Genomic DNA, 25,899 nt, shown 5'->3' with positions numbered 1-25,899 from the left:
ATGTGTAATACCAACTGTCTCTAATGTTGTCTAATCTAAACACACACGATGATCTTTTCACCCCAGACAACTAATAAGATCTAATGATGTAGAATAGTGATTTCCCAAAACATTGACTATCAGGTCATGTCGGGCAGTGATGCCCGAGAGCTAAAGAGCAAATCTAGGGAGGCCCATAATTCTTCTGGAAATCCTCAGATGACTGTAGAAAAGAGGATCCAAGGTACAGAGGCACAGGAACTGGAGACAAATCCTGGGACAGTAAGGTGCTGGTGAGGTAATGGTGCACATAGGTTGGTCCTGCCATCATTATCTCACTCTGGCTTCTGCGATGGGGAGACACAGGGACACCTTTTGGGCCCTCAAATAGATGTTGAGCAAGGGGCACAGTTGCACCTGAGCAGCATGATGAAAAGAAGAACAGGCAGGAGGTAAGACTATCATCAGGCCAGACGCTGTAAAGGGAGTCATAAGATAACAAGTGGAGAGGGGACCGGGGAGATCTTTAGAGATGACCTGCTGCTAAAACACAGACATCTTGATGAGCCCTCCCTCAGCAGCAGAGCCACAGAAAAGTCACCGGAGATGAGGATGAACACAAAAGCTGCACGGTAATGTGTGCAAACTCCCGGCAAAGATTCCAGACACAGAAACTACTACACAAAGTGTCCCTCACCCAAGCTGAGAAGGTAATGTGGTATTTTAAACAAGGACACAGTATTCAAGGAGGGTGCTTGAAGGGCAGATCCAGAAATTGGTTTTGTTTGGGGTAATTGCATAGATGTGTGAAGATTTTTTTTTTTTTTATAAACCCATACCCTAAAATGTCGAATTTGTGATAGGCACACTTCTCTCTGTGTTATGACACTTCAAAGATATAAGTTAAAAATCAAACTAAACACCGTAAACCAGTTTACATTACCAAATGAGTTTGTTTTGTTCAGTTTTCAAAGTAAGAACATGGCTTTTCCAAAAATCCTTAATGTTGCCTTTGTACGAACTTGTCAAAGAATAAAAATACCATTTCACAAAATTAAAAGTGTATACAAGAGGTAAAGTTCAGTGATGAGGCACATGAGACAAGAATTTCTTTGCTTTGCCTTGATTTTAAAAGGACACAAGATGGGCAAAATGATTTCTGCTTTAAAAGGGCCACAAGCTTGAACCTGGATTACATTTCTAGAAGTTCACTCTACAAATACAACGAATACTAGCAGACTTATGCATATATATGTTCAATGGACTATTATTTTTCCATGGGAGACCCTAAAAGGAACAGAAACATCCCTGAGGAAATGATTACATAAACTATTAAGTGTCATGTGATATATTATGCAAGTAAGTTTCAATTTTTTTTTTTTTTTGGTTTTTCGAGACAAGGTTTCTCTGTGTAGCTTTGCGCATTTCCTGGAATTCGCTTTGGAGACCAGGCTGGCCTTGAATTCACAGATATCCGCCTGGCTCTGCCTCCCAAGTGCTGGGATTAAAGGCGTGCCCGCCCCTCGTAAATTTCAATTTTATAGCAAATTATTTATATCATAGTGTAAAGTATAAAAACTCAGGATAGAAAGTTAATATTCAGTAATCTAAATTTGCATATATATATATCAGGATTCCAATATGCTCAGTATTATTTCAAAGTATATGAGGAGTTGGGCCAATGTATGTTTATCTCTGAGTAGAGTAAATCTGCTTTTAGCTTAATCAAGTGCATATTTCCTAGAAAGAACATGAAATACTTTTTTGACAACTGATTCAAAAATGCATCCTGCTGTTGCATTTTTGCTTTTTTTTTTCTTTAAAACAGACACACACACCACACACACACACACACACACACACACACACACACACACACACACAAAGTTTCATATTATTTCTAACACAAATAACAGCTGTGTCCTGCTCCAGGGGGGGCTACTGCCTCAGGACAAGGCTCCTCTCATGCCTCAGAATCTTCACCCACAGTGCCTTCCAAAGAACAAAAGTAGGTGTTCAAAAAAAAATACTGCATCAAAAATCATCTGTCTTCTATAATTATGCTATAAAAATGAAACCGACATCAAACAGTATTGGCCGCTTGTATGTAAGAGTAAAAATAAAGCATGTCTAACTGCACAGCATATGGCTTAACCACAGGACCCACTCTGTCTTCTAGCTGGCTGAGGAGGGCAGAAGGTCAGAGAGCGGGGGCCTGGGGGGCAGGTGAAGGGAGAGGGGCAGAAGACAGGGCTCAGGTCTCAGCTCTGTGTCTGAGGCTCCAACGCCAGCCCTGATACTTTGATCTCCTTCCAACAGTCTTCTCTTTCCCTCAGGATTTAAAGCTGAAGGAGGTAAACTCCAACAAGGAGAAAGGTGAGTCAACACCCGGGGGTAATAATTTAACCACCTTATTGGGGAACTGAGGCCCACTTTGAAGTGGACTGCAGGGGAGCGCATGGAGGAAAGGAGAGCCCCACTGGCAGAGGGCTGTGTCTATGCTGGCAAAGTAGGGAGCCTTCACAGGAGTGGAGGACTCACATGATGGATAGAATGAATTAACATCTTCATACGGTGGTGAGAAAGTGCAAGGGGTATGCCTTCAGAACCCAACTGTGCCTTTTCCTTTGGAAAATATTCTTAATATTCATATAAATTGCAATTCCTTTTAAAACTTGCTCACTAAGAGTTTTCTAAGGTCCTTAGATAAGCTGAATATTTACCATCTTCAGTAACTCTTAAAATAGTGCATTTTCTCCTTATCCTCTTCATACAATGGAAGTCACTTTAAAGTTTAAATCAAATTGCATAATTCCAATGTGCCATTTATGTTTAATAAACAGCTGTCTGGATATGGTGGTTCAGACCTATAATGCCAGTCCTCATGAGGCAGAGGCAGAAGGCTACTATAAGTATTATATAACAGAACATTCAAATATTAGAATATGGTATTTTTAATGTTGAAGAACATTCTAATTTTTATCCTGGTAATATTAATATGATTCTAATATATATGAACATGTTACTTGGCCTTAAAATATGAGGAGATTCTGCCATTTGCAACAATGTTCATGAACCCAGAAGACATGATGTTAAATGAAATGGGTGCAGAAAGACAAATTACTATAAACTCTCTCTTACATATTTAGAAATGTTGACTAGAAATAGAATAGAAAGGTGGCAACCAGAGATGAGCAGGAAGCAGATGAGATGATGTGGGTCAAAGGATAAAGTTACATCTATACGAGATGAATAAAGCCAGAGATGTAATGTACATCTTGAATATTATAGTTAATAATATTGTATCATACTAGGAATTTGCTAAGAACATAATTCCAAATGGTTAATCCACCAACTAAGCTAAACAACAACAAAAGGCACTTAAGCAAAATGAAAACATGTTAATTGCCTTGATTAATGGTTAATATACCATTTTTCTATGTGCATCTAAAATCACTTCATGTTTAATATGTATACGATAAAATATATATTAAAAATTTCTGTTTCCTTCTTGATTATTTCAACAGCTAGTAAAAGATGCAGGGCTCTTATGCTTAGAAAATACTTCAAACACAAATATAACTTAGCACATTGATAATATTTGAAACCCAGGAGGTTATGGATGTCTCAGTAGAGGAATGCTTGTGGAGAATTTACAAGGCTTTGAACTCAATTCCAGAACCATGCTGAAAAATATAGAAAGAAAAGGAATGAATAGTCATCACGTTAGACATGACCCAAATGTCTTCAGTGCTACTAACTTCTGCGGATTCAACTTCTGTAATCAATTCAGTGAGATCATAGGAGTATATACTAATGCTTGCCTAAGGGTGCAAATAAATCTGCACCTCTAAGGTCTCCCCACTGAGTACAATTCAAGAATAATACACAACAAAATTTCTAAAATACAATGTGCTATTGTGTGTTACTAGTGTTTATTTCTTTTCCCAAATATTATTCTAATATTCTAGGATGTTATTCACATTGAAAAATAAGTAGATTCTTCTATATGAAGCAATACGTACCAACATGATGTACATTGTGCATTGTTATAATTTGCTTTGTTTTGTTTTGTTGAGACAGAGTGACTTTCTGTAGACTTGGATGACCTTATGCTCACTATGTAGGCCAGGCAGCCTGGAGCTTGGGGTCATTCTCTGCTTCTGCTGTGGCCCCCTGAGGATTAGATTACAGGTGGGCATCCTGTGCTTTCAGCGGCTGAACCTTCTCGCTAGCCTGGGGTGTGCTTTCTGTTACTGTGATCAAGAGCAACTTGGGAGGTGTATTCAAGGATAGTCCATCACCCATAGAAGGGAGCCAAAGCAGGAACTCAAGGCATGAATCTAGAGGCGGGAACTGAACCTGAGACAACAGAGCAACACTGCTTCATTGGCTGGCTCCCCTTGGTTTACTGAGGTACCTTTGTATACATCCCAGACTCACCTGCCTAGGTATGGAGCTGGCTTCAATGGGCAGAGCCCTCCAGATCAATTAACAATCAAGAAGTGCCCAGCATGTGCACAGACTAATCTGATGGAGACAATTACTCAGCTGAGGTTCTCTCTTCCCAGGTATGCAAAGTTCACAACTGAAGCTAACTGCATCAACATACTATATTATATTATTCAGGGTTTTTTTTTGTTTTTTTTTTTTTTGGTTTTTCAAGACAGGGATTCTCTGTGTAGCTTTGCCCCTTTCCTCGAATCCACTTGGTAGCCCAGGCTGGCCTCGAACTCACAGAGATCCACCTTGCTCTGCCTCCTGAGTGCTGGGATTAAAGGAGTGCTCCACCACTGTCCGGCATATTATTAAACTTTATTATGATAATTTTATATATTACAATTTCTTCATTTATTCAGTAATGATGAATTTGGTTATTTCATCATCTTGGCAGTTGTGAATAAAGCCTTACTGACTGTGGGACTTCAGATTCCTCCACAAATTGCTGACTTGATCCCTTGGATAGTGATCCAGCCTCCAGTGTCTTCCATGCCAGCAGGACCTAGGTTTCTTATATGTAACCTGACAGCTACACAGAGAGACCTAAGAACCACGGAGCCACCAATTCTATTTCGCTTACAATTAAACCCAGACTGGAAAGGGATTTCACAAGATCAACGTCAAGCGAGGAAAGGTGAACTTTTCATTTTTAACTCCTTACCAGGGAATTCAAGTTGCTCTTCACTGGAAATGACACAAACCTCCATGCATGCATTAAACCATTTGCCAACTGAACCCAAATCAGGCCTAAATTACACACACACACACACACACACACACACACACACACACACACACGGGAAGAGAATGAACTCTGGTCTGATGAAGGCAGTGACTAATTCTCAGGTCACGACTAACATAAGTGATTAGTAGGTGCTAGGCGCTGCCACAAAAGGTTTGGTCATGTAAAGTGATAGAAACCTCCTAGGAACCAATGACACTGGTAATGTTGACCTTACTTCATTTCAGAATGGGCTACCTAATGTTGAGAAGGAAAGGATCTTTCCCAAACCTCCAGCCAACCTGGAAAATTCATGCATCGACTTGATCACTGTGATCATAGTTTCAACCATGACTTGAAAAGTGTCCCTGTGATTGCAACCTTTCCTACTTTGTCTGGAACTAAAGTCCTGCTAAGATTTACTAAGTCTTATGTATAGATTCTAGAAACCACACAGAAATGTTTTTTTTTAACTCTCACACAAATCATTCAGGAGGCTAAGACCATACAGACAGTCTATCTGCCGAGTAACCACATGAAGGAATTCTCAACAAATTCAACCCACTATCCAAAGTGTTTATGGAATCTGCCATGGAAGCAGAAGTCACCCTGGGAGGAGAAGTGTCTCCCCTACTTTATAACTGAAGTATCCATGAGGACATTTTCTCACAAGAGATAGAGGAATAATCTATCCCCCACACAGAGGCCAATTGCAAGCATACTGTGATATTTAATAGTAAATTCCTAATTTGAGTAAAAAATGCTCATTAGCATCATCTGAACTACCATAAACAATGAAAAACTACACTAGAGATCTATGAATGGTAATTCTGGAGAGGCTTGTGTAATCAGTAAGTAAGAGCTTGTCTTAATATCTTTTTCATGGTTCGTTCTTCATATAGGTCAATGTACTCCCTATCTCCAGCTTCACTTAAAGTCCTCCAAAGAATGCTAGAGAAAACCAGGCAACCACAGCAAGCAGCAGTTGATTTTCTGGCCCTCTACCCTCTGGAAAGCAGACGTGAACTGAATGACAAACAGTGGTCTAAGAAAGAAAGAAAAATGGGTTTGCTTTCAATAATAAATACCTTCACAGGGAAGTTGGAAACACACACACACACACACACACACACACACACACACACACACACAAATTAAAAATAAAAATAACAAAACAAAACAAGAAAACAAGAAAAAAGGAAGGAAAGGGAAGGAAAGAAAAGAAGAAAAGAAAAGAAAGAAGAAAGACATAGGCTGTAATTCCACCCTTTTCCTGGGCGGGGCGGGTGTGTGTGTGGGGGGGGGAAGAGTGTAACAAACACCAAAACCCAAACTCTATATTGGCTGAATATATAAAAAGTTCACGATTTGATTTTCAAATTCTAAGTAGGCTCCACTTAATTGAATCTAGGAAACTAAAATCACCAGAGCTGAGAAGCTGTCTAATTGTATTTCATCTGGGGCACAAAGGGGTTTGGATTATTTAGGAGTCAAGAGAAGCAAGCGGCTGCTTGTTAAGCCAGTTGTACTTAGAGGCCACTGGCCAAAGAAGGATCTAGCCTAGATCGAGCAACAGAAAGTGTGCTATTTGGAGTTTGGGGCTACTCAAGACTCTCTCCTTCTCCTCCTTCAACATCTAGTTCATCTTTTCTCAACCTTCCAAACTCTCATAAATCCTCAACAGGACTAAATAATCAACCTCTTGTAATTAAACACCATCCCTTCAATTAAAGACTGTCTGCCCTGATTCTTTAGCTGTGCAGCCTCATTAAAACTTGCAATAACACGTGGTTGGGAAAACTGAATTAGCATTTCGATGATGAACTTAAGTAGTTCAATGTAAGAGGTTGAATAAATCCATCTCCTAATTATAAAAAGGATTATAAAATCCTTTCTCTTTCTAAATTCAACTATCTCCCACTGACATACATACACATAACATAGCAACACCTGCATGTAAATACTACTCCAGAGAAACAGAGGCCTGCTGGAAGTTAAATGATTGCAGTATTTTCTCTAATTACATGTTAATTTTACATTTCTGTACTTTGTTCTTTATTGTACTCAGAAAAACCCTAGAATTGAAATGGTAAATTTCATATATTTTGTTTTAACAGAAAATATCAAAAATTAAGAAACAGTTTTATCAATTTTAGTTTTTAGTAAAAAGTTAACATTTTGGTAATTTTATATGTGTAAACAATGCATTTGTGATCATGGTCAGCCCCATTGCCTTATCTTAGCACATTCCTATTCCTGCTGACACCTTCTTCAACCCAACTCATTCTCCACCTATTTTCACGTCTTTTTGGTTTTTCTGCTCAATGAGTTTAATTAGGGTTGTTTTTTATAAACATGGGCATTGGGTTATTTATGGTGGCACAGGCATTGTACTAGTGCTACACTACTGGAGAAAGTGACCGTCCTTCCCCCAGCCACCATTAACTGCCAATAGCTCTTCAGAGACCTGTGAATCATATGTTTAGTTATTCAGTGCTATAGCCAGTTACGCGGTTGCACATTTAAATACCTATATATGCTATATGCAGTTTCATTATGTTTATTACCATTTAGCTGAAAGCAATGGGGATTTTGAGGATTGTGACGTCAAATGCATAATAAGTCTTAGAACATTGCTAGTGAGGAGAATCCCAGAATTTGTGTTGCGTTCATTCATTCAAAGTTTTTCTAACATTGACTATGACCTTCCAACCCAGTTCCCTGGCTGATCCTGTTTTCACAGATATTAGATTACAGCTTTTCTCACACTTTTATGATCACACATGATTTTGTTTCCACTGAATACCTCTAAGGCACAAATAGGTGCCACCTCTCCCAGGAAGTCCCAATGTAACTCTCTGTCCGCTAGTACTCATTTTCTTTAGCTGTTTCATTATCTGTTCCTTCTTATGTATGTATCTTACATTTCGTATTACTCTGAAACATCTTAGAGGCAAGAGCTATGCTTAATACATTTTAAAGTACCTTCAATATCTAAGACAGAACTTGGGCCATGCTGTGCGTTGAAAATCTGCTTGCTAAATTAATGAACAGAAATACCCATTTGGCATGAGTGTCTGCACAATGTAGAAGTAATATCTAGTAGAGTTGCTGGTGTGAGCCCCTAACTCCTCTGTGTTCAGTCTTTCCTCTATTTTTGTCCTGTGCTGTGCATGAAACAAAACCCTAGCCTCCTGTGGCTACATATAGTGTAAAACTATGAAAATTAAGGAATTGGCTTCTTGATGTATTCATAGTTTAGTCGCTCAATAGCCAAACATTGATCGTGCCTACTGCACCAGACAGTACAGTTAAAAGGACATTCTCCTTCCCATTCCCACCTCAGAAACAGGGTGGACAGCACACCTATAGTCCCAGCCCTCAGGAAGTAGAGGCAGGAAGATCAGAAGTTCAAGGTTATCCTTGGCCAGACAGAGATACTTGACACCTTGTCTCAAAATACAATAAAACAGAAAACCAAACAAACAAAAGAGAGAAAAATCATTGCATTTTCTTCTCCTTTGTATTTCCTTCTAATTTTCGGGTTTTTTCAACAATACTCACAGGTGGAGAGAAAAACAAAAATGAAGGCAAGCAAACAAACACAAAACCAGAAAAAAACAATATAAAATTATATGACTAATGTATTCAAATGTGAGTAAATAATTTTAGAGAAGTGCAATCGTGGAAAAAAATCGCACTTTTTTTTTTTAATGTCAAGAAGAATCCTTGGAGTAAATGTAAATTTAACTTTTCTTCCTAAGCTTTTTATTTATTTTTTTTTTATTTTTTTTATTTTTAAGTATTTTGTGTGTTCTGATGGCTATGCATATGTAAGAGCCTCCGAGGCCAAGATCCCATGTCTTCCTCCGATGTTTCCTCTTCTCCAGAGCTGGCCAGTGAGAGGTTGGGAGAAAAGCCCAAGGTCCATGTTAGTGCTGGGGAAGCCAGGCTCCCCACTGCATCACCTGTGGGACCATGTCCCTCACCACTGTACCATGCCACCTTTCAATGAACAGAAATGTCACATAGTTAACGATTCCATAATTCCTGCTTGTCTTTAACTGCTATGATCTTGTCCCTGGTCATCTCCCAGTTTGTTCCTCTGTTAAACAGGAGATTTAATCATATTTTCAAATGTATTCATTGTTATTCTCTTGGGTTTTAGATTTGATTCCTTCTGGCTTATCTAATAGGACCCTAATTACTATTACCTGTGATAGCACGTAAAGACCATACTCGGTGATGACTCAGGCTTTGTATGACAGGCATAAATATAGAGCACTGTTTCCTACTAACTGAGCCTTTGTGGACACTTTGTACAGCACACACCGCCTATCACCGGACTAATGCAAGTAAATGACTCCTGATTCCAGACAAAGCAAAACATCCCATAGTGCTTCATCAAAGTGAATTTTCTCAGAGAAAAGTTAACTAACCTGATTCAGTACTTACTTCAACATTTGTGATCATAACTAAATAATTTGCATTTAAGCTTCTGATACTTAGATTCTCACCTTGGAATAGCACATGCTTGTGTGTGTGTGTATGTGTGTGTGTGTGTGTGTGTGTGTGTGTGTGTGTGTGTGTGATGTTCATATACAGAAAGGCATACATGTGAGTGCACCTGCCTTAGGTAGCTTCCTAGGTCACTCTTGAGGTAGGATATCTCACTGATCTTGGAGCTCACTGATTCAGCTAGACCATGGAACCAGCGAGCTCCAGAGATCACCCTTTGCCTGCTTCCCCAGGGCTGGGGTTACAAGCCCACCACATCCAGCTTTTTGTGGAAATTCTGGAGAATCAAACTCAGATCTTCATGCTTGTTGAAGGAAGTCTTCTACCAACTGAGCAACTATCACTTAAATAGGTACTACACTTCTGAGCATAAGGTAATTTAGACTTCATGAAAAGGGAAGAGAAAGGTCTCTGATTTCTAGAACAAAAGGTGATGCTAAAACAATATGTAAAAGTCCATGTCAGTAGGTAGGGAGGAGTCCTCTAAATTTAGATCTCTTGGTGTCTAATGCTTTTTATTCCATAGTTTTCTAAAAGAGTCATAAGACAAAACAGGAAAACATAAGCTGTGTTTTTCAGTATAATTTCAAAGCCAGCTTGCACATATGAATAATTTCAGGTTGTTTTGATTCTTCACACAAAGGATTAGAACATATATCAATCCAGTAAGAAAAACTCCATCACTTAGTATAAAGGGCAGCTTTTAACTGAAATCAGTTAAAATGTAAACCAGAATACACAACACTATCTAAAAGATGGCATTGTTAAAAAGGAACCAATAATACTTTGAATAACTATATTCCTAGCCTTGAATGCAATATCACTCAAACTTCCCAAGGTATAATATCCACTCTGTTTTCCAGGGTTCTCCTAAATCAACGTCTGATGTTTCATAAGAGGGCTGGCATGGTTTTCTAATTTGTATCTGGAGCAGCTTATTCCTTTCTAATAATGGACTACTAATGTACTATGAGAAAATCACCACCACAAATCATACATCAATAGCATAACATTTCATGCATAACATGTATTAGGTGTCTTTCATTTGAACAGGAAACATGCACTTTTTAAAATTAGCACATAAACTGATGGATTTCCCTGTGATATTTTCATCTGTATGCGTATTGTACTTTGTACATATTCCCGGTGCTGTTACTCTCTTCCTCTGTTTCTGATCCCCTTCCTCCCCATAATCAGTTCCTATTTATTCCTCTTATATATATTCTTTAAATATATAAATGTATACATACAAGTATGAATTTATATAAATATAGAAATAATTATATTTTATTCCTTTTATATGTTTTCTTATATACATTCATCTGTTATAAAATTATATATAGATATATATTACTTAATCTATATTTTGTACACAAGAGAAAATAATTGGTTCCCCTCCTTCCTCTCTTATTGTTCTCTCCCTCTTGGTTTAGATATCTTCCTGGCCCCATATATCCACTGCATTCACTCTCTTACCATGTATATGTACACTCACATGTCTAAATCTGCATGCACATAGGAAAGAAAACATTGAAGTCCTTCAAATAGAGACATATCAGCAAACAAAAATTAGAAGTAAAGCTGATAGATTACTGCCTTCTGATGTGCAAATTCAGAGGCAGAAGCAGGTAATGCAGTAAAGAGGTAGACCACTTGATGACCATCATGCAATGTGGAAACATACTTTGCAGCCATTTCTGCTTAATGAACTCTTCATGTGTCCTTAGTAAGTATTCAGCTCTCTCCCTCCCTCTCCTCTCTCTCTCTCTCTCTCTCTCTCTCTCTCTCTCTCTCTCTCTCACTCACTCTTGCCTTTTTCACTACTTGTGTTGAAACTATGGAAGAACTTTAAAAGCTAACAAACAATTACATTCTCATCAAAATTGCTTTAAGCAACCTTCTCTAAAGTCATAGATGCATGCTGTCAAATATGTTTTTGTAATACGAAGGAAAAATGTCATTAACGTTTTTTATAAGTCAGGAAACTGTCTTTAAAACCAGAAAGCACAAAAGGATCGTCATTTGATGGCGACTTTGTTTCATGTCAGAGTACGAATTCCTGCCAGAATTCAATGCTATAGAACTACTGACAGACTGATTCTCAGCAGATGTAGCCAATGCTGACAGAATTCTTCTGTGAATCGTTTAGAAGTATTTTCACTGAAAACATATTCTTGATTTAAAACATAAGTGGCCTTCCCAGTTGTTTTTCCCTCTGCAGCTTGTATCAACCTGTCTTTAACTGTCTGACTTTGCTCCTTTTCACCACCACCCACCAACATCTTGAGCTAGCCAGATAGCGAGCATGGTTCTCCCATTTTGAAAGGGGAGAAAATATATTAAGTTACTAGCGTACCAAAAGTAATTTCCTTCAGTTTGCCAGTGCTTCATTAGGAGTAATTTGTGCTTGTTTCAAATTAAACAGTTTATAAGCATAAAAGAAAAGTCTGACATAAAAATGTTGCAACCAACAAAGGGAACAAAGCTAAGCATGTGTATATCAGATACAAAATGTCCAAAATGTCCTTCTGAAAAGCAGGCAGGCTGGTTCTTCTCTGATACCAACCTGGTGAGAGCATTATGTGTTATGGGCTCCCACTGAAGTAAGCTGGTTTAAGTGGTAGATGGCCAGGGCAAGACCACGGAGCAGTGTTGTACCTTGAACTTTTATGTAATTCACTCTCATCCACAGGTTTTATGAGTCATCAATAATCTAAGTCCTTCTGCAGCTTACATCACTTAGCAAGTTCTCTTCCACATATATAATTCACCAGCTTCATTTAGGGCCGGATTTTACTAACTTTAATTTTGAGCTGCCTTTTTTTCAAACAGCCATAATGAACTTTGTTTTAGAAACTGACTTTTCCCATTCTACAGAATGACCAGTTTATCAAAGAAAAAAGCCAACCTTTTCAGGGAAATTCTGGACTGTATTAATTCTGAATCTTCCCGAAGTTTTCAACCAACCTTCTGTACATGGCATGCATGTGAGGCGAGAGTTTATAGAAAAGGACTTTGAAATAAAAAACACATGTCAGACTTAAAGGGTCTAAACGTTATTACTGACAAAATAAACAGAAAAGCCAACTGGGTCAAAGAAACACAAAAATATGAAGGGGAAGAAAAAGAACAGCTGAAAAGCATCAGGCACCCTGGATAAGAAGAAACTGAGACCTATCTTCAGAATTAACTCAGTAGGCAAGGTTCAACCAACTGATAACAGCTTCAATTTGGCTGTAAAAATTCAATCTAATAAAAATTGACTGCATAAAATCTCATGTCCCATAAGAAAATGGGTAAGATTACTTGGAGAAAGTAAAAAATAAAAAATAAAATAATCAAAATACCTCTGGTTAATTGACTCAATACCTCCTACCATACACATACAATTACTTTGTAGTTTCTAGCTTTAATGCCAGTTTGGTCACCCTAAGGAACTGTGCAGATACGAAGCAAGCATTGCTTTATCTGATTCCTGATTTGAAGAAAAGATTGATTTCTCATTCCATTTTCTTTATTCCAATTTAACTTCTTAGTTTAGCACAAAATGTTAAGTTTCTATGAGGGATAATCTTCACTGTCAACTTGATTTGACTTTAGAGTCACCTAGGAGACATACCTCTGGATGTGAATTCTGAAAAAAATGAGGTCGTTTCTAGGATAAGTTTAACAGAAGAGGGAAAGGTCATCTTGAATGTAAGTGACACCATCCCATGTGTTGGGGTCCTAGACTGAAATAAAAGGGAGAATGTGAGCTGTGCACTAGCCTCCATCTCTTTCTCCTGACTCAGGACACAATATGACCAGCCATAGCATGCTCAGACCACTATGCCTTCTCTACCCATGATGGACCACATTTTCAAACAATGAGCTGAAATAAAACTTTTCTCCCTGAGTTGCTTCTTATTGGCTATTTAGTCACATATCAATAAATAAAGGTTATACTTGATTGTTTAATTAAGTGGCCCCTCAATGTATGATGACTACAGGGGAAAAGCTAGACTGTGAGTATAATGTAAAATGTGTGGGGATTTACCTTATAAACAAGTAAAAGAAGTCAGTTCCAGGGTTGGGAAGATGGCTTAGACCTTTTGGTTTTCCAGCAACCAATAAAGAAAATTCTGGGCTTGTTGGTTCATTCATGTAAGCCCAGTGCAGGGAGGCAAAGACAGGTGGATCCACAGCCTTGCTTGTCATACACTCTAGCCAACACCGCAAGCACTGGAGTCAGTGAGACACTCTGTTTCAAAGTCTAAGGTGGTGAAGTGATTAAGGGGCTTCATCCAGATACCAAACTCTGGTCTCCAATCTCTGGCCTTCATAAAGGGTCCTAGTGTCCATCATGCGCGCACACGTGTGTACACACACACACACACACACACACACACACACACACACACCAGTTCCAAAGATTCTCCCACCCTGTTCAGTGCAGTCTACTGCAATCAATAAATCAAGAGGTTTTCAATTGTTTGAAAAGCCAACTATTTCCAATACTTCTCAAAGATCATTAATTTCCATTTTATAAATAAAGTAATAACTTTTCCATGAAGTAGAAATCAACTAAAAGGAAAATAGCAAAAGTATGCTAGATAAATAGACTTTTTTTTTAAGGTTCTGGAAGTTTGAATTTTCTTCTCCCAAGGTCAGGGAAAGATACTGAATTAGGGTCTGGAACTAATGGACTGTGTAGGCTCCACCCACATTCAAGTGCTGTTACTGGGACACTGACCTTGAGGTCTGTTTCTGAGGTATTGATGAGCTTTGCTTTGCAGCCAGTGCTCAGGAGGTGTCCTTGTTGCAGTGTCCGGTGTCTGGAGGAGCCATGACTCAGTTAACTGTCAGAGGCCATAGAGGAGGAGAATGCCATTTAGAGCAGCAAGGTGAGCTGAGTCATCCTGGGCCCTCCCCAGTGTGCCTTCACTGACTGAATTTTCTTGTGTTCACCAAAAATATTTCTAATCCAGAAACACTTGAACCCTGTGTCCTCTTATCTCCTCTGACCTATGCCCACAGTGTTTGCACAATAATGGGCAGACATACACAACGTGGTTGACCCCAATTCTTTTGTTTGAAGCACTATTTCCCAAAGTGTGCTGTTCTGAAGATAGATGTACAGTGCTCTATCACAAATATCTTCCAAAGAAGACTGAAAAGAAGAGAAGCTGAGAGAGGATGGGAAATAGAAACTGATCCATTGTTGCATTTTTCTCTAAGAATGCATTCTAAGGCCAAGAACTTCAGAGACACTAACCTTAATATTGCATCAATTCTGTTAATGAAGTATGCCTCACTAAAGGAATTAGGGCTGTAAATTAGAGTGAGCTAGACTATCAAGTGACCCTGTTGAAAACTTAGAGGTCATTTTTCAGTTTGATCTTGTTTTTCTATAACACTGAATGTTCATTAGTTACTATATTGCATAGTGACATGCCCTAGATAAAATTTTGTAGGAACATCCACAAAGCTCTCTCCATCCTGTAAAAGTTCATACCAGCTGCTTATTCTGTTCTTATGATAATTGCAAGAGATGAGATCCCTACTATGTGCCAGTTACTGTGGTAGGTTACAGAATTAACCAAATAGCCAAACCAAAATTAAAAACAACCATATATTCATTCTGTTAGTGGACAAAACAAATTATTCTACAACCCTGAGTTATCCATGAACTTTGAGGAATGATCAATAGCACGCAATGAATTTTGTATGTTGCGTTTTAAGAAAAATCTAGTTAATAGTGGCTCATCTTGCTTAGAAATAATTGTCAAATGTAATGATTCTAACTCAATGCAATTTTTACTGGGGGAATCAGAATGACAGACACTCATTAGAATCATCACACTGAACTAAGGCACATCAGTGTCTTTGTGGGACTTCTAATGCACAGAGCGTTTATAGTATGAATGCCCTAATATCCTATGATTCCATATTCTGCATTCTTTCATTTATGTTTCACTGTTCTTCAGTCTCCTCTTTGCTCCGAGGCTGTCCCTTGTCAGAACTATCTCTTTAGTTTGGTAGGAAGAACACTGAAGTTCCCATATTTCTCTCTACAATTTTGTTGTATTGTCCATTTAGAGTATAGACTTACCCATGCACACTCAATGACACTGGAAGGAAACCAGGACACTAACTATGTCATTAGGCTTTTGTCTTTCTCTCCAGTCCTCAGAGGTGTGAGGGTGAGGTTTGTTAGGTAAGTTTGCCAAGTGTGTGGTGGAGTCTTGGAAATTAATTACCATTAAAATGAAAGCATTAAAACTAAACGTGTATGTACATTAATCTTCCCAACAACTGTCAGGTTGAATATCATCTCAATAAGAATCTATGTCTTAAGGAAAAGTCTCACTTAATTCTAGTTATAAGAATTTTAAGACCATAGAGGCAGTTATTTGGCACAATAAGCATATTCAAAGACATCAGGTCACAGATGATAGAAATTTCTAAACCCAGGAACAGAGCCTCCGTTCACCCACTGGCTTACTGAAAAACAAATGAGAACATAGAAGGTCACTAAGACAACTGAAATATGAGGATTACATGGTGAAATGATGAACAACATCTCTGAATCTTTAGAAAGCAAATTGTTGGAATTGTTACTGAGCCCTCCTCTATTCCATGCAGAGACTTTAAGAGTGTCAGTATTTAGAAAGCTGAAGCATTGTGGAAGGAATTTGAAGACTTCCATGCAGAAGAGAGCTCTGTCTGGTGTTGGAAGGTATGGCTGGTGTGGCAGAGAGCTGCCCTGCTGTGGCACAACCTCATCTTATAGAACTTGGTAGTTGAAGTGTTCCTGAGAAACACTATTGCCAAGTAGTCAAGAAAAAATTATCTGCAACTCATTTATTAAATTCCTTGCATATATTTTCAAAATCCTGGGAAGACAAGAAATGGTCATTGTAGATTGCTGCTATTTGTTATTTTAAACACTGGGCTCATAAGGGAGCAGCCTTGCTATACTCTCTGCCTGCTATGTGGCTAGAGCTTTCTGAACAGACCAGTAGCTAGCATAGCATATACTCAGAGAGGCTTGCCACCCTGTCTAGTTCAACCATCCCCCTTTCCTAGCCCCAGCAACTTATTTAGGAGGCTTCTGCTGACCAGTCTGTGCCCTGGCCTACCTCTAAAGAGATGGACTTCCTCAGGATCTCTAGTCTCTCATTTTTTCATGATCTTCAAGTTTTCTTTAACTATCATCCAGTCTAAAAACACAATGGAAAAATTTAGCTCAGTGGTAGAGCATTTGCCCAGCAAGCACAAGGCCCTGGGTTCAATCCTCAGCTGAAAAACAAACAAACAAACAAACAAACAAACAAACAAAACAAAAAAACCCCAAAACAAAACAAAACAAAAAACCCTTATTCCCTTTTATGCATCCAATCCTCTTTTTATTCTCCACGTATTGCCTTCAGGCACTCCCCATCATCCATGCACCCATTTTGTGTAATAAAAGTTCTAAATGCCTTTAGACACACAATATACAGTAACATCCAGGCATGAATAAACATTCCTAGAGCTGAGCTGCTAAAAGAAAACCCCTCAGGTCCCCTGTTCCTCTCTACTTGTTGACCTACCATGAAGTACGAAACCAACATCTTCCATGTTCTATTTTTGAATACAGAACTTCTGTGCTGAAGACTCCCTAGGTTCAGAATTACCACAAGAATGCATGAATCTTGAGCTAGAGGGATGGCTCAGAGATTAAAAGCATTCATTGCTCTTCCAGAGGATCTGAGTTCAGCTCCTATCACCCAGGTCCCGCAACTCACAACTTCCTGTGATCTGATGCCCTCTTTTGGCCTCTATAGGTGTCAACACACACAGCACACATGTGTGAGTTTGAACATATATGACAGGCACACTTACATGTAAATAAATAATCAGATAAATACCTAAAAAAAAGTATGAGTCCCAATAATTTCTAAATAGAGCAGCACCATACTAGGCTCAGTTTGTGCTTGTAGATATTTGCCATCCCATCCAGCTCAGTTATCCCTGTGAGAAAAAGTGGAATCCTTTCAAACTCCTTAGATTCTTAGTGTAAAAGCCACCAGAGACAGGGCTGGGGAACCAACTCAGTGGTACTGTGTTTGCATTGAGCATGTAGGACGTCAGAATTGATTCCCAGGATCAAAACATAAACAAGGCACTAGACAAATGCTACTTTCTGGGGTATATTACTTGGACCAAATGAATGCAAAGCAGCTGACCTTCTCCAGAAATACTGTTGCATAAGATTTCTGAGGTGCTCAGTTTACTTCAGTAAAGGGTGACCAGAAACATAGCCGTTTATGCAATTAATCACTATTAACATGTGGGACAGTCAGGCATTTTCTCATTGCTGGAGAATAATGCAAGCTGTCAGGATGAAGTGGTCAGAGATCTCCCTCTTTCAGCACGCCTATTTCAGGCAGGCCAAATTGACAATTTCATGCTATATATATTTTTTCCTTAAGACAAAGGAAATAAATATTCAGTGTAGAAAATTTAGAAAACATGCTTAAACCATGAGAAAAAGTAGTGCCCAATGCCTTTCCCAAATAAGCACAATTAACTAAGTTTCTCTCAATCTTTTAAGCAAGTCTTGGATCTGGCATCCCTGCCTCTGAGTATCTGGGCCACAGCTGATCTGTAATCACAAGCATAAACTTAATCATGTTATTACCTGGTCAGAAACCCATTGGTGACCTTGCCATGGACTGTGAGAAGGCTTGCTTGCCTTGACTCTAATTTTTGGTTGGATTTGTGTCAAACACCAGGAGTTTCTGAGGGTTCCTTACAATCATCATCATCATCATCATCATCATCATCATCATCATCCAAACCTGGATATTAATTTTGACAAAATTATCTTCAGAAAGGGAAGTGATTTAAACCAGAGTCCAAAGTGTGTTAATCAGACAATCTAGCAACTAGATTAATTACAGGAAATGAAGAGAGTAATTTACATTCACAGTTTTTTTGAAAGCAGGAGACTGGTCTATTACACCATATCCAGTCACTTTGGGTGGATTCAGGAAATCTGATGAGAAAGTTTGCAAAAAAAGATGGATGGAGCAAGTAGCTCCTGCATTTATCTTTGGCTGCTGGGTCACACAAAGATGTATCTTGAGCAATTTCGACTCTGTATAGCTCAGTTCACAGATGTCTGTCATTTGAAATAAGTCTCCATCCCAGCAAAATGAATGACCAACCATAGAGTTGTATCTAATGACAAAGAACCTGCCATTTCAGCTTCTTTCATATAATCTGGGGACATAAAGTGAAGGGTGTGGGGGTGGGTGTTTGAGAAATAGGAGGTAGTGCATTCTGGGAGGGGAGGGAGTAGGGTCTATCATATACTTGGTGGGTTATAGGCTTCAAGTCGTGGCTTCTAAAAGCCACATTTATGATTTGTGATGCTGCCTTCCTGATAACATTCTATTTCCTTAGAAAATAACAGATGAAGGAAAAGAAGTTCTAATGACTGGGAGACTAACTGGGAAAACTTCCTAAAACCAGGATCAGTGTCATGCCAGCCTCCTCCTTACACTCCAGATAGTCAGACGCAATGGATAGGCGATGAGCAGGAGGAAGTGCTCTTGGTCCCCCACCTTCTTACTGAGCCAGCCTGTTCCTCTCAAGGACTAAGAATTTATATTTATATCCTTGCTTAGAAAACAGAAACAAGAATAAACATAACGCTGACGGCCCTTTCTCCTTAAACTGTCTCATATTTGCAGCATTAACCAGTGAGTGTTAACAAACAAATGCAAACAGCAACCCAAGCAGCTATACTATCTGTCTAATTTACCTAGTTTCTAACCTCCTCTGCAGTTTCCTTACAAAATCAGGAGAGGCTGTTTAGCCTTATACAAGGTATCTTTCCACCCGAGTCTCTGCAAAACAAATTGTGCTGCATCTGATGAGCTATGCCTAGATCTCTGATTAGAGAATATACACAAGAAAGTTAAAAAAAAAAATCAAAAGAAGACCAACCCTTAAGCATAAACTTAGGCATCTGAGAACTAGGAAGCAATGATATGTATGTAAGTGAAATACTGAGAGTAAAGTTTGAGCTGTAGACAACCCCTCTCCTTCCATGGGTTGGAATAAGACATCAGTCTTACTGCAAACAAATGAATCGTCCAGGACTCCATGAGAAATGAAGCATAGTACTCACTTACCCATTTAATCTTGGAAGACCCTCTGGGGGAGGGTTCAATTTAAAAAGAAGGTAACAACACACAGCTAGCCCTATACACTGCTGACTAGTGAAAATAAATCACCAGACGCTTCAATGAAATGCCAGACATGACTGATGATGATTTACTTGACCAAATGCATAAAAGTCTGAGTTTTGAAGCTTATTTAAATCTCCAATTAAGACTGATACCAGGGATTTAATAGACATTTTTCTAAGAAATCTTCTCAGTTTGCTCCCATGACCAAAGGTCAAGATACACTAACTATTGTGGGTACAATGACCCACAAGACAGAACACAGCATTCGTCCTCATTCTGGCTCCAGCTGCATCCACACCTGTAGGAATCTGTCAACACAGTCGAGAAAAGGCAAAATGAATTAGAAACCCTCCAGCGATTGCCAGCCAAAATAATGAAGAGAATGGAGAGGAATCCACATGAGGTCAGACTTTGAAATGAGACAAAACATCCCCTAGATAGGGAGAAAGGGATTAAGCTGTATTATGACTTAAGTTAACTAAACCACAAGGGAATTAACCCACAGTCTTAGGATCTCCTTTCTGTCCATCAGTCTTCCGTCATTTTCCAGAGGAAGCTTGCTTTATAACTTGAGAGAAGTGGCTTAAATAAGTGGGAGGAGTGTACTACTTTGGGTTTTAATTAGTGATTTTTCTGAATTCTCAAAAACAGCATGTCTTAATGATATGTAATGTAACCGTGTGCTGGAAATGGTTTCCTGATTGCTTGGGCTCCAAAGATGCATTGTGTTGCTGACAGAAACAGGTTACAGCAACTAGTCTCAAGTTTTCAAGATGTGAGGCAATGCAACCTGTCAATAATGAGTTTAGATATGTAATGGAGACAAAGTATTGCGCTAGATGGAAAGGGACGAGACATTCAAAAACCAAGTTCTCAGCACAAAGGAGATTTGTTTGCCACAGAGCGACAAAGAATGGGAAATAAGAGAAAAGAGACAGGAGATAGAGGAAGAGGGAGAAGAGAAAAGGAATAAGGGAGAAGAGGAAGGAATATTTGCCCTAAGGGACAAAAGACTGCTTCTGAATAGAGAGGAGACAGACAGACAAGGCCCATAGGCAAATGGCAGTTTATAAAGGGAAAAAGGGGAGAACCCTGTGTTATGGTGAGGTGTTTAATTTTGATTGGGCATGTTAATTAAGTGAGCCAAAGTGGGGCTTTTGATTGCTGGACTTCAATACTTTGACAGCTGGACCTTAGTAGTCAGCCTGGGGGGAGGAAGTGACCAAATAAGGGAATAGGCCTCAGTGGTTACCTGGTTACTTTAGCAAGATAGAAGGAAGGGTGGGGCGGCAAGGCCTGACAGAGTCAGGTTTGCCATCCTACGCCTGCTAAAGCCCCTCCAAGATGGACCTCAGATTTTCCAGGGTAAACTCCTTTGCAGGATTTCATGAAAATGAACAGGCCCTGAGATTTCCCTGCTGTGAAAACAGAATAGCAGTTAATTTTTAGACAGATGATTATATCCAGATAAAGATTTAAGGCTTCTGGAAGTACTGAAATAGTTATTTTACTAGCAGAGAGGAAAGAAAAAAAAAAGGATGTGTAGAACTTAATGCCTTAACTGCTGTAACATTGCTAGATAATAACTGTTTATATAAGATGAATTAAGTACTTTTAAAAGTGTATGGCCGTTGAATAAATAAACATGTTGAGGCTTCTGAAACGCAAGCGATTAAACTGACAGGAATTCCAGCACATCTTTAAAGTTGTCTGTCCATTTTCCCTTTCTCCTGACAGTCACAAAGTTAGCAGAGGTTGGGTCATGAAGACAGGGTGCAAAGCCTGCTAAGAGTTAAGTTTCTATAAAGCAGACTATTTCTTTAACGTATGAGTGGGAATGAATTGATTCTCACTGTTACCCAGAGGACGCTGCCCCCTTTTTTGACTCACTACAAATATTCTCTCATCTCATCTCCTCTATAAAACATAATATTAATAATACTTCTTTGATCCCTTTTCGTGGAGTTTTGACATGGGGCTGTGGTCTGGGTGAGACCAAGCTGCCACAGAAAGGCAGCTGACATTCTTCCTGCAGGTCATTTGACAGCCCAGTTTCACCAGAATTTATATTTCCACCATTTCTTAAGTAACAGAACAATCATTGCACAGAATTGCATGGTTTCAATTATATTTCCTCCTATGTCTCTGACTGCTTCTTGGAAAAAAAAAAAAATTCTGTTAGTCAGAGCCTCAAAATAGAAAGGGCAAAGAGGGTCAGAGCAGAGGATCAAAAAAGAAATCCATCAGCTATGTCAGGGGTTGCTTTAACATGGTGGCCCCCTAAGACATTTGTAACAAACACAATTAAGTAATGAGTTAAATTATTTCCTTCCCTGCACCAGGAATAAAGGGGAATGGAAGTAGGAGACTTTGATTTTTGTTATTAGTGTTTTAATTTTTTTTTAAAGATACTTAGTTGAGGGTAGACCTACACAGCTGAAATCATGGTGACTGTAGGGGAAAACTACTTTAAAAATAGTGTTTCAGCTTGTTTTAAGATCTTCTATCCATCAAGAAGCATAATCTTAGAGTAAGGTAAAACATGAGAAAGAAAATTTAGGTTCTCTTTTCCATGCACCCATTTAAGCCTATCATTAGGATATAAGAATAAAGGCAAAAAAAAAAATGTACTTTGGACATGGTGAGCAATATAGATAGAGGCAAGGCAGAAGAAGATATTCAAGCAATGCACCTTTTTTCTATGAAGCACACTCTACCCTGGTCCATCTGACATCGAGTTGATGATTTTAGGAGTCAGCAAGTACAGCTGATATCTGGCTCTTAGGATACATACATAACCCTGCTTCCAAGTTTCCTTCACTTTGCACTGCATGCATTTATAAATTCTCTTTCCCCCAATCTACCAGTTATATCTGCAGCCAAAGCATTTCTTCCCCAAAGAGGAGCTAAGGCCAAGCAAGACAAAGAATTTGCTGATACACATATATCACTCCAAGAACGCCCCTGACAAGCCTCCACACCCAATTTAATTAGTTCCCTACTGTAAAAACACTTCCCATCTGCATCTATTCTAATCATTCCAAACCCAAAACAAACATTCTGTAAAGCTAGCTAAACACATGAATGACATTTGCTGTGGGCTCTCAATGGGGCAGCATTTTGTCAGGCAGTGTTCTCTCCAGTGTACATTTTATGCTGATGCATTGTTCCATATGGAGTTCAATTCTTTTAGATTTCTTCAGAATGCTACTACAAAAGCCTAGGCTCTAAAACTAAAGCTGAACAACTATTTCCCCCTCTCTGTCAGTGTCCCGTTGCTGTATTACCTTTGTGCCAGTTTGCCCACCCCTAGACCTAGTCAAGCAAAGCTGATGATGACCGACCAGAAGGCAGAGATCAGTCAGGAGAAATGTCAGCTAGGAACTAAACGTCTGGCACCCCTGAGCAGAAAGTGTCTGTAGGTTGTCCTGACGGCCTTTGCACCATGGGTAAGGTTTGTTTCTTTTATTTGTTCTCAGTCATTTAAAGCTTTAGCATGCTTAGAGACTGATTTCCCTCTTTACCCATTTTATAGGGAATTGTAGGAAATAGTTAACCTATGGCAAATGACTGTGAATTCTAAAGAACCCACACACTTTTCAATTCATAGGGATATATAGTATTAAATAATTGGACATATTGTAAACAATCCTTAAAAACAGCCATTATTCACCTTAAAAGCAAAATTGTATCTTTTGTGCTTTAAAAAATTTTTTGCAATGATGGGGTCAAATCTAGAGCCCTCAGCCTGTTATATAAATCTTAGATCACTTAGCTACACACCTATCTTAAAATAAAATGTTTATGGGGACATAGGCAAGGATCTATATAGACACTAGAAACGGATGATTCAGTTCTAGGAATAAGATCATTAAACTTTGGATTTGTTTGTTTCTTTTCCAGCTCAGTGATACCATTTGTAACCAAGAGTAAATTGTGGCTACAATTTTCTTATCACTTAAAACGTACTTAGTGATAGTGTTGTATGTCAAAAAATCCTGAATAAGATTAGCTGTAAAGGGTGGGGAAAAAGTGGGGGTGGGGGCGGGAGGGGGAGGACAGGGGAACCCATGGCTGATGTGTAAAATTAAAACACAAATATAATAATAAAAAAATAAAAAAGAAATATTCATAATAAGGAAAATTATCTTGCTATTTTCCAACTAGCTCCCTTCCACACATTGCTAACAAAAATTATTTAATCATTTATATAATTCTTGAAAAATAAATCATAGATATATTAGTCATAGAAGCAGCAAAATTATTAGGAAGGAACAGGGTCTGGAGACTTCTCTCCACCAATTCTATATTATTCTGCTTTTTAGGCAAAATGCTGAATGAGCTATCAATTTTTAAGGCCCTAATACATGAAAATTATTCAATCTTATTTTGACAACTAATTATGAAGAGAAAAGACCAGATGTTAATAATTCTGTATCACTTTATGTACACATAAATCATCTAAAGGAAAAGAAAAAGAGTACATAATCATTTGATATACAGAAGAATCAATTACAGGAATATCATACCATCCAAGGATTCTTCAAATGGTAAATGTATGGCCCATGTTGTACATTGACTTTTCAAAAGGAAAGCATGGTAGCCTTAGCAGATTAATGAAATCTGTATTGTTTTGGTGTACTGGGAAAAATCATTACATTCATCCTATGCAGGAAAAAGACACAGCATACCAATACCCATGTCAAAATAAGCAGTATCTTAATAACATAGAGTAGGTCATACCATTAATATGTTAAGGACATGTGCTTTTTATTGTTGTAGTATTCATAATACTTTTACTTATCCATTTAAAATTGAGCCCTGGATTTTGAAAAGAAAGCACTGATAACGTCCAGGCCTAGAACAAATCTATTGGGCAAATGGCCCAACTACAAACAACTGAATATTGTTTTAAAGTCCTATTTGAAGGGCTTGGCTATTTTAATTCATCTTTTCTACCAGTTCTCCCAAACAACACACAGAATTTTGTTGATTTTGAGATTCTTAACTTGTTAGTATTCTGAAAAATCTAGTCACATTTCATTAGAAAGAAAAATATAGGGTTTAAAAAACAACAGATTCCATGATTATTCAGAACCAAATACAATTCCAGATATGTGAACATTGTAAGAGAGAGTTAGAATGAAAAATCAAGGTTTGCAAAATAATATCTATGGAAAAATTTTTAAATGTTTCTGGGAAAGCTTGTATTATTTTTGAAGCTGACTTCAATCAGTCTCTTTTAAAAATTAATTCTGTGATTAATAATGCCCTTGCTAGATATGCCTATACATGCACACACACACACACACACACACACACACGCACACACAACCTGCAAAAATTCTCAATAATTCAAATCTCCATCATATCAAGTGTAGAATGTAACAAATTCATGGTTTTTCCAAAACTGCGCTTTTTCTTAACAAATGACTTTTATTACTGTACCTGGAATTCTGGGGTTCTGAAACATCGGATTCTGGGCACGTTTTCTTTACCTGTAGAAAAGGAGCACTGGTTATTCTCATATGAAAATACAACTTCCTCACTCATGGCCACATGCTCGTTAAATACATAGTGGCTTGGCTCTGCTCACCAACATCTCTGTAAAATACTCTCTACATTTTATAGCAATGGTGGGCAGTACTAGATACCGCATTTCATTATTGTCACAGGAACAACTGCCAGATATACTTCCCTGGGCCCCAAACTATGCAAAATGTTTGGCTAAAATAGTGGGGGACCAGCTGAACTGGGAACAAAGAAACCGAAGAACAAGGTTCCCTGTTAGGAATTAGGAAATCACGCTGTCCTGGGTCCACTGAGAATGTTGCTGCAGTGGACATGGCTTCTGTCTCCCACTAAGGCCCACAATAATAAATAATGTTCGTGAAATCATTCCTATGTTAATTTTCCATCGTCTCCATCATGACTGAGAATTTTATACGTTCTCAGCAT

At 38.5% G+C, this 25,899-nt stretch overlaps 1 protein-coding gene across 5 annotated transcripts in view; it reads right to left on the bottom strand.

Moving 5' to 3' along the window:
* Eya4 (EYA transcriptional coactivator and phosphatase 4) overlaps nt 1–25,899 on the bottom strand; it is a 253,185-nt gene that overhangs the window by 96,173 nt on the left and 131,113 nt on the right. For all 5 annotated transcript variants that reach the window (XM_036169267.1, XM_036169268.1, XM_036169270.1 and 2 more), the window contains one exon: nt 25,390–25,439. In XM_036169267.1, coding sequence (XP_036025160.1) covers nt 25,390–25,439 — 50 coding nt within the window. The remainder of the gene's footprint in view (nt 1–25,389; nt 25,440–25,899) is intronic.

This window comes from Onychomys torridus, chromosome 19, assembly GCF_903995425.1.
Source record: "Onychomys torridus chromosome 19, mOncTor1.1, whole genome shotgun sequence".
NCBI classification, from domain to species: Eukaryota; Metazoa; Chordata; class Mammalia; order Rodentia; family Cricetidae; genus Onychomys; species Onychomys torridus.
This window is presented reverse-complemented; position numbering and strand designations above follow the sequence as displayed.